The sequence below is a fragment of the Staurois parvus genome, unplaced genomic scaffold, assembly GCF_062004578.1.
Source record: "Staurois parvus isolate SC_StPar_1 unplaced genomic scaffold, SC_StPar_1.0 ptg001181l, whole genome shotgun sequence".
In the NCBI taxonomy this organism is placed as follows: Eukaryota; Metazoa; Chordata; class Amphibia; order Anura; family Ranidae; genus Staurois; species Staurois parvus.
Window position 1 is genome coordinate 2,965,227 of NW_028318977.1, and position 12,922 is coordinate 2,978,148.

Genomic DNA, 12,922 nt, shown 5'->3' on the forward strand with positions numbered 1-12,922 from the left:
AGATTCCCCCCTCCCCATGTGAATGAGAATGCAGGACAGGAGACAGTCCTTGACAAGTCCTTTATTAAAAATAAAAATTAAAAAAATATCCCCTGAAGTAAACCCACCATCAATCATTATGCCCACTGCCGCCGCCCAAAAAAGAAAAATATAAGTGCTCTGCCATCTCCCAATGACAGTTCTTAAATACTGTCATGATGATGTCACAAGTGGGCAGGGTTTACCCTGCCCCCTTTTGAACTCATCACGTGCTGTGATTGGTCAAAGCATTGCATCTGACCTGTGGTGAGGTGCATTGCTTTGACCAATCACAATGCACTTGTTAGGTGCCGCCTGGCAGAGTCTCTAGCAGCCCACGGCACAGATTTCCTCAGGGCGCGGGGTCTAAGTCCCAGCCTGCTGTTTACCAGGGCCCCTGATGGTGGGGATGGACTTGGTGCAGACTGGAACCAGGTCGCGACCCCCGATTGCGTCCGGCGGTGGTAGAGAGTACTGGCAGGGGAGTGCGGGGACGGAATCTGATTGGAAGAGGCAGACAGACCTACTGGTATGATCCGAGCGGGATGGATGGATGGATGGTCGGGTGAGGTATGCGTGGTCAGACAGGCCGGGTCAGTATCGTGCGGGCAGCGAGGTACAGAAGGAGCGAGCAGAGGATGGTCGGGTCACAAGCCAGGTTCAACAGGATGCGGGCAGCGCAGTACCAGGGATCAAGCAAAAGAGTAGTCAGTCAAGCCAGGAGTTAATCAGGAGAATAGCAGGATCAGGAACAAGCAAAGATCGGCAACGGATTACACAGGAACACAGAATCAGGAACAAGGTAATAAGACCAAACGGCAATCTGACATACCTGATTCCACATTTAAATAGCCCACCTCGCGCTGTCATTGGTGCCAGGCGCGTGTCCGCGATCGCGAGTGCGCATGCGCGAACATCGCCGCCGCCGTGTGCGCCCAGGTCCTATCGCTCGCCTGGTGGTAAGTGCTGGTGTTCTGTGCATGCGCCGCCCGACGCAATGCCGCAGAACACCCGCGTCCTGACAGCACTGTCAGGGCACAGTGCATTGTGGGGTTTGTGGGGTGTCGCCAAACACACAAACGGCCCATGTTTGAGTCAAACTTAGGTTCGACTCAAATATGAAGCCCATCCCTACTGCTAATCTGCTCTACCATGACATTGGCCTGCTGCCAGCTGTCCTGCCCTTGACATTGTTCCAGAAGGACCTCAGCTATCACCCACACAGATCACCAGACTGATCACAGCACTCATACCTTACCATGCTCTCGTGGTTACTGTTCCACTATCAGTGACCCCTGAGCCAAGGCTGTATGAGAGGCCTTCCTCTGCACAAAGGGTTGTTACCTCATCCCATTAAAAACAAGTACATATCAATTACACGGGTTCTTTGGCTGATTAATTGCAGATAAGGTACCACTGTAATAAGTCACAGACCCTGGTTTTAAAGGGATGAGGCAACCCTATCTGCACATCAGGCTCACTATAAGGTAAGTGACAGTATGTAACAAGTCAGGACCTCCTAGAAGGGGGGACCTCAGCAGCATCCATTTTCCTAGGGTCTAAGTCGAGAAGAACTACAGCTCACTTACCCATCCTCCTAGGGTCTAAGCCCAGAAGAACTACAGCTCACTTACCCATCCCCCTAGGGTCTAAGCCCAGAAGACCTACAGCTCACTTACCCATTCCCCTAGGGTCTACGCTCAGAAGAACTACAGCTCACTTACCCATCCTCCTAGGGTCTAAGCCCAGAAGAACTACAGCTCACTTACCCATCCTCCTATCATCTAAGCCCAGAAGAACTGCAGCTCACTTACCCATCCCCCTAGGGTCTAAGCCCAGAAGAACTACAGCTCACTTACCTATCCTCCTAGGGTCTAGGCCCAGAAGAACTATAGCTCACTTACCCATCCTCCTAGGGTCTAAACCCAGAAGAACTACAGCTCACTTACCCATCCTCCTAGGGTCTAAGCCCAGATGAACTGCAGCTCACTTACCCATCCTCCTAGGGTCTAAGCCCAGAAGAACTACAGCTCACTTACCTATCTTCCTAGGGTCTAAGCCCAGAAGAATTGCAGCTCACTTACCCATACTCCTAGGGTCTAAGCCCAGAAGAACTACAGCTCACTTACCTATTTTCCTAGGGTCTAAGCTCAGAAGAACTACAGCTCACTTACCCATCCCCCTAGGGTCTAAGCCCAGAAGAACTACAGCTCACTTACCCATCCTCTTAGGGTCTAAGCCCAGAAGAACTACAGCTCACTTACCCATCTCCCTAGTTTCTAAGCCCAGAATAACTACAGCTCACTTACCCATCCTCCTAGGTTTTAAGCCAGAAGAACTACAGCTCCCTTACCCATCCTCCTAAAGTTTAAGCCAAGAAGAACTACAGCTCACTTACCCATCCTCCTAGGGTCTAAGCCCAGAAGAACTACAGCTCACTTACCTATCCCCTTAGGGTCTAAACCCAGAAGAACTACAGCTCACTTACCTATCCTCCTAGGGTCTAAGCCCAGAAGAACTACAACTCACTTACTCATTCTCCTAGGGTCTAAGCCCAGAAGAACTACAGCTCATTTACCCATCCTCCTATGGTCTAAGCCCAGAACAACTACAGCTCACTTACCCATCCTCCTAGGGTCTAAGCCCAGAAGAACGACAACTCACTTACCCATCCTCCTATCCTCTAAGCCCAGAAGAACTACAGCTCACTTACCCATCCCCCTAGGGTCTAAGCCCAGAAGAACTACAGCTCACTTACCCATCCTCCTAGGGTCTAGGCCCAGAAGAACTATAGCTCACTTACCCATCCTCCTAGGGTCTAAGCCCAGAAGAACAACAACTCACTTACTCATTCTCCTAGGGTCTAAGCCCAGAAGAACTACAGCTCATTTACCCATCCTCCTATGGTCTAAGCCCAGAACAACTACAGCTCACTTACCCATCCTCCTAGGGTCTAAGCCCAGAAGAACGACAACTCACTTACCCATCCTCCTAGAGTCTAAGCCCATAAGAACTACAGCTCACTTACCCATCCTCCTAGGATCTAGACCCAGAAGAACTATTGCTCACTTACCCATCCTTCTAGGGTCTAAGCCCAGAAGAACTACAGCTCACTTACCCATCCCCCTAGGGTCTAAGCCCAGAGGAAATACAGCTCACTTACCAATCCTCCTAGGGTCTAGGCCCAGAAGAACTATAGCTCTCTTACCCAAGGTGATATGCTGGATTGTTAAATATTCATTAAACTCTTACCCCTCTATTTACAGATTGCTGAAACATGCTCATCGGCATAGGAATGTGTATAGGAAGACCTAACAAAGAAATAGAGTTAGGATGACTGCAGCCCACTACTTCCTACAGATCCGATGTTAAAACCTTTGAGGTTAGCTCAGGGTTTAAAGTTTTCTCTTCTGATTGTCTTCAATTCTGGTGTGCTCAACAACTTCAACAAGGGTTACATGTAACATGATTAACTATGGCCTGCATACAACCCTATCTCTTTGGCTGCATTATCGTCCTGCATTACTGTCAATTTTTCAAAGCAAATTGGTAAAGGATTGTCAAATAAAGGGAATGGGGAACTGGGCAGTACCAGGTGGGACTTCAAGTAATGGCAAAAAAAAGTTTAAAAATAACTTTTAGCTGTTTAAAAAAATGACATGCTTGGGCATGGCATAAACCATTTGAAACAAGCTGGTAGCCAGCTAGGACAATGGATTCTAGAATGCTTGAAGTTGCTTATATCCTATCAGAAATGGACATTGCTCCATACCAGCCACCGGCATCCTAGCATTCGATAAAGCTTTGGCCCGGCACAAGGTCGTTTTATTGCTAGGAATCCAGCATGTGGGAGGAGGGTCAATGCATGGTCCTTAGCTGGAAGCTGTCATATTTATTGTCGGTAATAATATCATCACTAAATAAATGACTTCCTGCAGCATTTGGAGGTTTGGTTTGGTTTGGCAGGCAGGCAACAAGCCCTTTAGTACACCAGTTCAGTGAACTGCAAGATAGGGTTAGGCTCGTTGCTAGAGTCGAACATAGGTTCAACTCAAACATCGGCCTTTCACCGAACACACAAATCTCTGAGGTATGTTTCCAATACCTTGTTAAATCTATGCCATGATGAATTAAGGCAGTTCTGAAGGTAAAAGAGGGTTCAACCCGGTACTAGCAAGGCATACCTAATAAAGTGGCCTGTGAGTGTATATATCATATTAAAAAAAAGCTAAAGCTGTCAAGCAAAACAAGTCACAGAGCATAGCTCTGTTTTTTTCTATTCAGTAGCACACCAGAAATATTGAACAGACCCATAGTATGCCATGTAAGTGTTTTTACTAGGCCACAATCACAACTGATAGACTAGGCAGGTTTGATCCTCCAAAAATTATATATTATAATATACTATTTTGCAGCAACAAGCCAGAAAAACTGAACAAATTAGCAATTGAACAGTATGAAGTTTTTATTTGTTAAAATTTGTTTCAGAGGGATATCTGATCGGAGATAAACAAATCACCATGTATACTGTATACCTTAAGAATTGTAAACATTTTGTGCAGCTTTCTTGGGAGTCTTGCTATCCCACTATTTCAGGGGGAGTGAGCTGACAGGTTACAAGTAGTAAATAACACTTAGAGCTATTTTATAAGACTGAAAAATAGAAGAGTTTTGAAGGACACCTTTTACACCTTTCTCATATAGCCTGCAATTTGTGGAAAGAGAGAAAGAAATTAGACTGCACCATGAAAATTAAAATTTGTTTCTGCTTTGGAAGACTAAAAAATGTGACATTTTTTAGGTAGAGCTATTAAGTTTGTATGGATAGCTTGCAATTTATGAGCGATAGAACAGGCATCTGTTAAAAAAAAAATGAATGTACAGTATTTATTTTACACCACTGATGGAAATAGCATACATGTTTGAATGACAACTTAAAACAGCTTTCTAACAGCTTGAGCAAACATTTAGCACAAAAAATAATTTATTTTTTGAACACCAATGATGGAAAGAGCATAGCAGGTTTGCCAAACAGCTGGACAGGCTAAACAGCTGAACAGGCCTCAATTTCTGAGAGATTGAGCAGGCATTTAACATTCATAAAAAAATAATTATTAGTCTCTTTTTTAGACACCGAAGATGGTAATAGCATGCAAGTTGGCACCACAGCTAGCAAGCCTTTTTTAACAAGCCGCAATTTCTGAGACATTTAGCAGGCATGTAGCATCTGAATAAATAATGTCTTTTTGACTCTGATAATGGAAATAGCATACGGGTTTGCACCACAGCTAGAAAGCTTTTTTCAATATTGGAGAGATTGATCAGGCATTTATCTTCGCAAAAACAAAATGTCTTGTTTGGACACCAAAGATGGAAAAACTAGCATACAGATTTGAACAACAGCTAGAAAGCTTTGAACAGGCCAGAATTTCTTAGAAACTGAGCAGACGTTTAGCATCTGTAAAACAATAGCACCCTTTTATCATAAATAATGGAAGTAGCATATAGTCTTGCACCACAGCTTGGAAGCCTGTTCTAAGAACTTGAGCACCTGCATCAGAAAAAAGGATTCTTTTGGAAAGAGCCAATAGAAATAGCATAGAGGTTTGTAACACAGCTAGATAGCCTGTCTGAACAGGCTACAATTTCAGAAAGACTGAGCAGGCATTTAGCATCAGGAAATAAACAATTAAACTCAGGATGGAAAAAGCATACAGCTTAGGGACACAACTAACAAGGTGCTGTGAAGAATAACAATTTGGAGATATAGATCAGGCAGGCTCTGTGAATTTCCCTTTGTAACATGGATCAAGGAGGGACCAATATTGGCCCTCCCCTTAATATCACAAATCATAAGGTCCTTTCACAGGCTCTGGGGCATGAGGGAACCTATGCACTGCAAATTACAGAGGCAGCTGAACTCACATCCTTGTGGTCATTGAGTGTGATTCCCCCCAGGCACATACCACTCTTGGGGTTTGGGAGGCATGAAATCCAGCCCTGGAAGAGTGCCCTATCTTCTCACAGCTGTCATGTTCTTCCTTTTCCTTCTTTTGTGCTTGCTGTGGCCTCACAGGTACAGTTTCTGGAAAGAGTGGACCCTGGGATGTCTAACTCCCCCAAGCCTGATGTTGTGCCATATGCACACAGGTACTAGTTGATGGCTCTCTGTTGCAAGTGCATATCAAGGATTAGGTGGTTTATAGACAGATGTAATTCCCACTGATTTTTCACCCAGTTAAGCACTGGCTGGGAAGGTCCACCTGAAGTGGCCACAATTTCTTCTTGTAACCCAAGATTGCAAGATCAGATGGTCATGTAACCCTGGGTACCTATCCATGAACAACTGTACCACCAGATTAAGGACTTCTGCCAGACAAGGCACATGTGTCAACTTTCCCTGCTGGAGGGTGGCCAGAAAGTTGGTGCAATTGATGCCCACTACCATTCCTTGAAGAGGTTGCTGTGGGGTTAACCACCTGTGGGCCTGCCCCTGGAGAGCTGAAAGACTCTGCCACAGTGTGGCTCCTGTCCCCTAGGCATACCAGCTGCAGCAATACATGGCATCTTTTAGCCTGAGCCATAGAATAGCCCTTAATGCTTAAGTGGGCTACTGCATCAAAGGATGACTAAGTAGAAGAATTGAGGAGAAGGAGTAGTAGGAGGTGACGGGATATCTTTCTGGCACTGTCACCAGCAGCTGTAATGTGGGCTGGCTGAACAAGTTCTAGTGGTGTGCCCTGTCCTTCATCTTTCCCAGTTGTCATCTAATGTGCCATAAATATAAATACCAGCCCTCCCCATACTTACTGAACCACATGTCTGTGGTCATGTGGAACCTGCAGCTGACTGCATGGTCCAGCAGTGTGGAAACATTGCCCTCCACATGATGGTGAAGGACAGGAATGGCCTTATGGACAAAGAAATGGTGGCTGGGAACCTGCCACTGCAGTACAACACAGGCTGCAAATTCCTGAAAGAGGGCAGAGTTTACCATGCTGTGGCTCTGGGAATAACACTGCCATTTGATGAAGGCTCAGTTCACAGCCCTTAATGGGCGTGCTGGCCACCCTATCCCTTTCCAGACAACATTTCCTTATTGAGAGCATTTTTCCCTACAAATTCATATCAGACAGCCTGGGTGGCCATGGATGTGGGGACAGTGAATGAGCCCCCCTTTGAATCTACATAGGGAAAAATACCCTCAAAGTTGGGAAGGTACCTGAGAAGGTGTCATACCTGCAAGGCATCATTTGCCCATATTGATGGGGACAAAGGCTTCATCCCCACATCCTGTTCCCCCCAAAAAATGTGAGGGTCTGGCGCGAAATGAACAAATATGGAAGTCCCTTTAGATCAAGGAGGACCCAAAATATTTCATCCTACCCAGTACATTAATGCATATACAGTAGTTAAATGTACAGTAGTACTTGTCACTTATTATTAAATGTTTTAGTTCTTCCATTTTATTAACCTGAAATGATTTATTAATAACACTTGTTCTTGCACACTTACATTTTTCTATGCAGTTCTCTTCAACCAAGTTTTGAATCCCTTTTTAGATAATATCAAACAACATTTTTAAAATACATTTTCCATACCTGAGTGTATCTATACAGAGCCAGTATCTGGGCTATGCTCACTGTGGTTACAGAGCTGTGGTCCCCAATAAAACCAATTAACTTGCCATGTTCCCTACAGGAATAATTCGGCACCGTCTCTCTTGGTCCAGATAAGATCTGTAAGATGCTTTTTACAGCTTTCCTACTGTGAGCACATGAATCGTACATATGATATCCTAGAGTCATATTCGGTAAAATTCTCTGGTTTTTATTAATTTCATCGATGGCAAAGCGGATAGTCAGAAAATATTTGTAAAAAAGAGGAGAAGGTCTAAGGAAATAAAAATAATTTAGTACAAAAGAAGTTATCTAACTATATTGCTAATATTTACATTTGTGCTCAAACGTCTTCACACCCTGGCAGAAATGATGACATTTTGGCACTAATATTGAAAATATGACTGATCGTGCCAAAAAACTGTCTTTTCTTTGAGGATAGTGATCATATGAAGCCATTTATTATCACATAGTTGTTTGCCTCCTTTTTAAATTATAATGATAAAAGAAATCATCCAAAGGACCCGGATCAAAAGTTTCCATCCCCTGGAATGTTTGGCCTTGGTACAGATACACAAGGTGACACACACGGGTTAAGTCCCCCGGTCACACCCTATTGTGCTCAATGGATGCGTTCATATCGGTGCAATTCAGATTTTAAAATTACTTCTACTATTACTTTTTGCAATTTCAGCTGTGATTTGCATAGACATCTGTGCATGAAGTCACACAGATGTCTTCCAAGGTGCACCCGAAGTCGAACTGACATCCAACTTTGAAATCATGTGAAATCAAGTGAAGTCTCACAGTTTCAAAGTTGGATTCAGTATAACCAAAGCCTAAAATGGCAAAGAACCTCCCTGGTGGTATTCCCGAGTGTAGCTCGGGGTAAAGTTTCAGTACCAGAAGCGGTAACCCCGTGCTACACTTGGGCTCACCATGTGGTGCTGCTCCGGGATCTCTTCTTCACTTACCTTGTCCTGCGATCCCGCGATGTCCCTCCTGCAGTGTCCCCTGTAATGTCCTCCAGCCGATGCCGGCATCTGTCTTCTGGGTTCCGTTCCCTGCGACGTCGGAACGTACGGGGACGGAACTGGCGGGAAATTTGAAAGTTCTAAAAGTGACATTCACTAAATTCACTAAAATCACATAGTAAAACATTCCTGTATCAAACCATTTCACATACATTTTGTCCCGAGTGCTTTGTCTGGCGTCCTGCCTGCATTTTTTGCTGTTCTTTCTGCCTGGAAACTAAGAAACGTCCATGGCGTCCAAAAAGCGTCCCTTTATGTCAAAAGCGGTTTTAGACCAGCTAGAGAACAGCGATAGTAAATTAGAACCACTTGCAGAATTGAGTGATAATGATTCGTGGGGAAATTCCTCATCAGACACTGAAAACAATTTTGCGACTTTGCTCAGCGATGTGCGAATCTATATTTAAAATTTCAGTGTTTTGGTTTGATTATATTATTTAATTAAATTTATTATTATTATTATATTATTATATTTATGATTACTTATTAAATTATAATTTATGATTTAGTGTTTCAAATTTTAACATACCCGGGATGTTTACTAGACTCTTGTTCGGACAGATTTCAGTGAGTTATTCCTAAAAATTACAGGCCTACAATAAAAAAAATACATATTTCCATGCAAAATAATGTACCGCTTTGAGCACAGAAATATGGACATAATCAGACCGCTAGGGAGGCTACAGGGTAATTTCTCACACCTGTGGCTTTTTAAATTGCAGTTAGTGTCTGTGGTATAAATAGTAAATTATTTTGTTAGCTGCTACGTGGAGCAGCCTAGATACTGAGCCATCAGGAGCAGAAAATAACTGTCAAAAGACCTGCGTAACAGGGTAGTGGAAAGAGCATAGGGTGGATACCTTGCCAAGAATTAACCCATGACAATAGGGAGTTAGGACAAGAGCCTCTTCCCCACAACCCTGGCCCTGTGACTGTGGGGGTTTTGGGCAGGTGACATACCTTAATTTGGAATTCCCCTTGAAATTTTGGGGGCCTCCAGAAATCTCTCCCTTACCTGATTTAGAAGGGTTACATAGTACCTGTACTGATTTGCAAAAACATATCAAGTCTATTATAAAAGAGATGTCCCAATATAGAAGTCAACCCTCAATCACATAGTCTAGATTATACTACCTGATCCCATGGTTGACCCAAATAACTTACCTGTAAACCTACCCTTGTTCAACTCCCTGTCTGTGGAATCGCTCAATAAAGAACCTCTTGTACCAACTCGTACCAAGGACTCGTACCAAGGACTCGTACCAAGGGTCTTCAGACTACTCCAACTCTCTGCAAGTGTTCTGCCCACACCTCTGTACACATTGTAAGTAAGTGATATAGACTGAGTAGGGTGGGAAGATGCTGTAGACAGTGTAGACATACCATCCATGCAGAGTTCTCCAGCGATGATGGTTCTGATGAGCCATTCTGTGACTGTAGAGTCAGAGTACCTGTGGATTACCCAAAACTGGAGGGGGACCAGTGTAAGATGGAAGCTAACTTTGAAGAGGCAGAAAATGCTGTGCTTGTGGTCAGAGGCGTCCCTAGGGTTGGTGTCACCCGGTGAAGTAACACTTGGTGACACAACTGGACAGAAAATTGTATAGTGTATGGCCAGCCTAACCCCTAGTTCACATATATGCAGCCGTGCGGGCTGCGTTTTGCATGGGCACGAGAGCCCATGCATTTGAATGGACTCCCGTGCCTGTGACGTGCAGGGAAAGAAGTCCCTGCACTTCTTTGGAAAACGCAGCCTGCATGGGAACCTCGGTTCCCAGTATGGTTGCTTTTTCTCGCCCATGGGTCTGCATTTCTCGTGCGGATCCTCAGTGGCACCACCTGCACAGATGTGAACCTAGGGTCAATAATATACCCAGATGTGGGTTATTTTTACCAAAGAAATGTATCAGTAAAAATCTTGCCCTAAATTTATGAAGAAAGTTTACTTATTTGCAAACGTTTGTTATAGAAACTAAAAAAAAAAGTGTTTTGTTTTTTAATTTTCGCTATTTATTGTTTATTTCGCAAAAAATAAAAAAATAAACAGTGGTGATTAAGTACCACCAAAATAAAGCTGTATCTCTATGAAAAAAATGATAAAACTTTTGTTGAGGCACAGTGTAGCATGACTGAGCAATTGTCATTCAAAGTGCGACAGCGCTGAAAGCTGAAAATTGGTCTGGGCAGGAAGGGGGTAAAAGTGCCCGGTAGGCGAGGGGTTAAGCACCAGTCATATGTAATGAAGTAATGTCTAGAAGCATGTTAATATGTGATTGGATGATATCAAGGAAACTTATAATGTTATTAGACATACAGTATGTCAATCCTCAATGTAAATGGATAAATCTGAAGTACAGTATGTAAAGTATTTGGTCAGTTATTAATGAGCCAATGGGCTCATTAGAGTTGACTGTCTTGATGTACTAAACATATATAAACTGCCGTAAAACTGATAAAGCTTTGCAGATCTGCCACCTGACTCCTTGCATGTGTCATGCTGTGTGCAGGGGCGGACTGACCATTTGGAAACTCGGGCACTGCCCGAGGGCCCGGGGTCAGTAGGGGGCCCAATGAGATGCCCCTGGTACCTTTTTCATAGGCTTTTTTGAGTTTGGGCAAGGACACAAGGGCCCCATGATTCCCTATTGACCGGGGGCCCCATGAGTTGTCAGTCTGCCCCTGGCTGTGTGCACAATAAATCTTTATCTGATCGAAGGCCACCTGCATCCTGATTCTTGAATGTGACTGCTGTGGGGAAAAAACACTTATTCATCACTACTATATGTATTCGAAATCATCTGCATAGCAGTGCTTATACTCAGGGGTGTATTTACCACAAGGCAAACAAGGCATTTGCCTAGGGTGCCATTTTTCAGGGGAGGCAGCAGTGCCCCTCGGAAGAAGGGACGGAAGAAAGGACACATGTAGCATGGGGACCTGGTGGGATCCAAAAGAGGCTGCGGGTTTCATGATGTTGTATGCACAGCCCAACTCTCGTTCCCAGGGATGTCCAGAACTTTCTCTCACCATGGGCGATGGTGTACGAGGGCCGTAGTAGTGGAAGGCTGTCACGGGTGGGGGCAGGGGTGTTCTTGGTCAATGTCGGGCTTTCTCTGCAGGGGGGGGGTGTTGCCTAGGGCAGCACAAAACCTAAATACACCACTGCTTATACATTTCAGGTACTTATATAGCATTGTCAATTTACACAGAGCTTTACACATATACATCAGTCTCTAACCCTCAAGGAGTATACAATCTAAGGTCCCTTCATACATACACATATTAGGGCCAATTTAGACAGGAGCCAATTAACCTACCAGCATGTCTTTGGAGTGTGGGAGGAAACCAGAGCACCCAGAGGAAACCCACGCAAGCACAGGGAGAACATGCAAACTCCATGCAGGAGGCACCATGGTCAGGAATTTAACCCATGACCCATTTACTGCAAGGCCGACATGCTAACCACTAAGCTGCTGTGCCACCCATACTATGACTGTTGTCATTTGACTGTTGCAAAGTTTATCTCATAACAGCTTCTGTAGATGATTCAGGTGAAATTTAGGAGACAGGATTAAGAGAGATTTACATGGGTCACAAAGAGAGCAGTGTATAATGAACAAGGCTTCACAAGTAGTGATGGGCCGAAACAGGGATGGACTGACAACTAATGGGGCCCCTGGGCAATAGGGGATCATGGGCTCCCTGTGTCCTCACCCAAACTCAAACCACACACAAAAAAGCCTATGAAAGCTACCAGGAGCAACTCATGGGGCCCCTACTGACCCCAGGCCCTTGGGCTGTGCCCAAAAGCCGGAATGGTCAGTCCACCCCTGGGCAGAACACCTACCCTGTTTGGCTCACATTCAAACCTACTGAAGGTTCAACCACAAACTTCGAACAGGGACAATTCACTTAAATACTAAAATCCAGCATGAGTTATATTATGAAGTCATGCGGTATTTTAATAATGAAAACATTCTTTAATGTTTCAGCTGACAGCTGAATGTGAAAAGAAATTGCCCGACAATTATTATTATTTTTTTAAAGGCGTGGGGTCCCCCCATCCATACCAAGCCCTTCAGGTCTGGTATGGATTTTGAGGGGAACCCCCCACACTATTTTTTTTTTTAAAATGGCATACTAGACCCTTATCCAAGCATGCAGCCAGGAAAGGGGGGGAATGAGCGGATGCCCCCCTCCTGAACCATACCAGGCCACATGCCCTCAACATGGGAGGGTGCTTTGAGGCAA

General features: G+C 44.4%; 1 protein-coding gene across 1 annotated transcript in view; it reads right to left on the reverse strand.

The window, feature by feature from the left end:
- LOC149438579 (vomeronasal type-2 receptor 26-like) overlaps window positions 1-12,922 on the reverse strand; it is a 30,022-nt gene that overhangs the window by 13,783 nt on the left and 3,317 nt on the right. Inside the window, exon 2 of the mRNA XM_089659658.1 lies at window positions 7,620-7,911. Within this exon, the coding sequence (XP_089515784.1) occupies window positions 7,620-7,911 (292 nt within the window). The remainder of the gene's footprint in view (window positions 1-7,619; window positions 7,912-12,922) is intronic.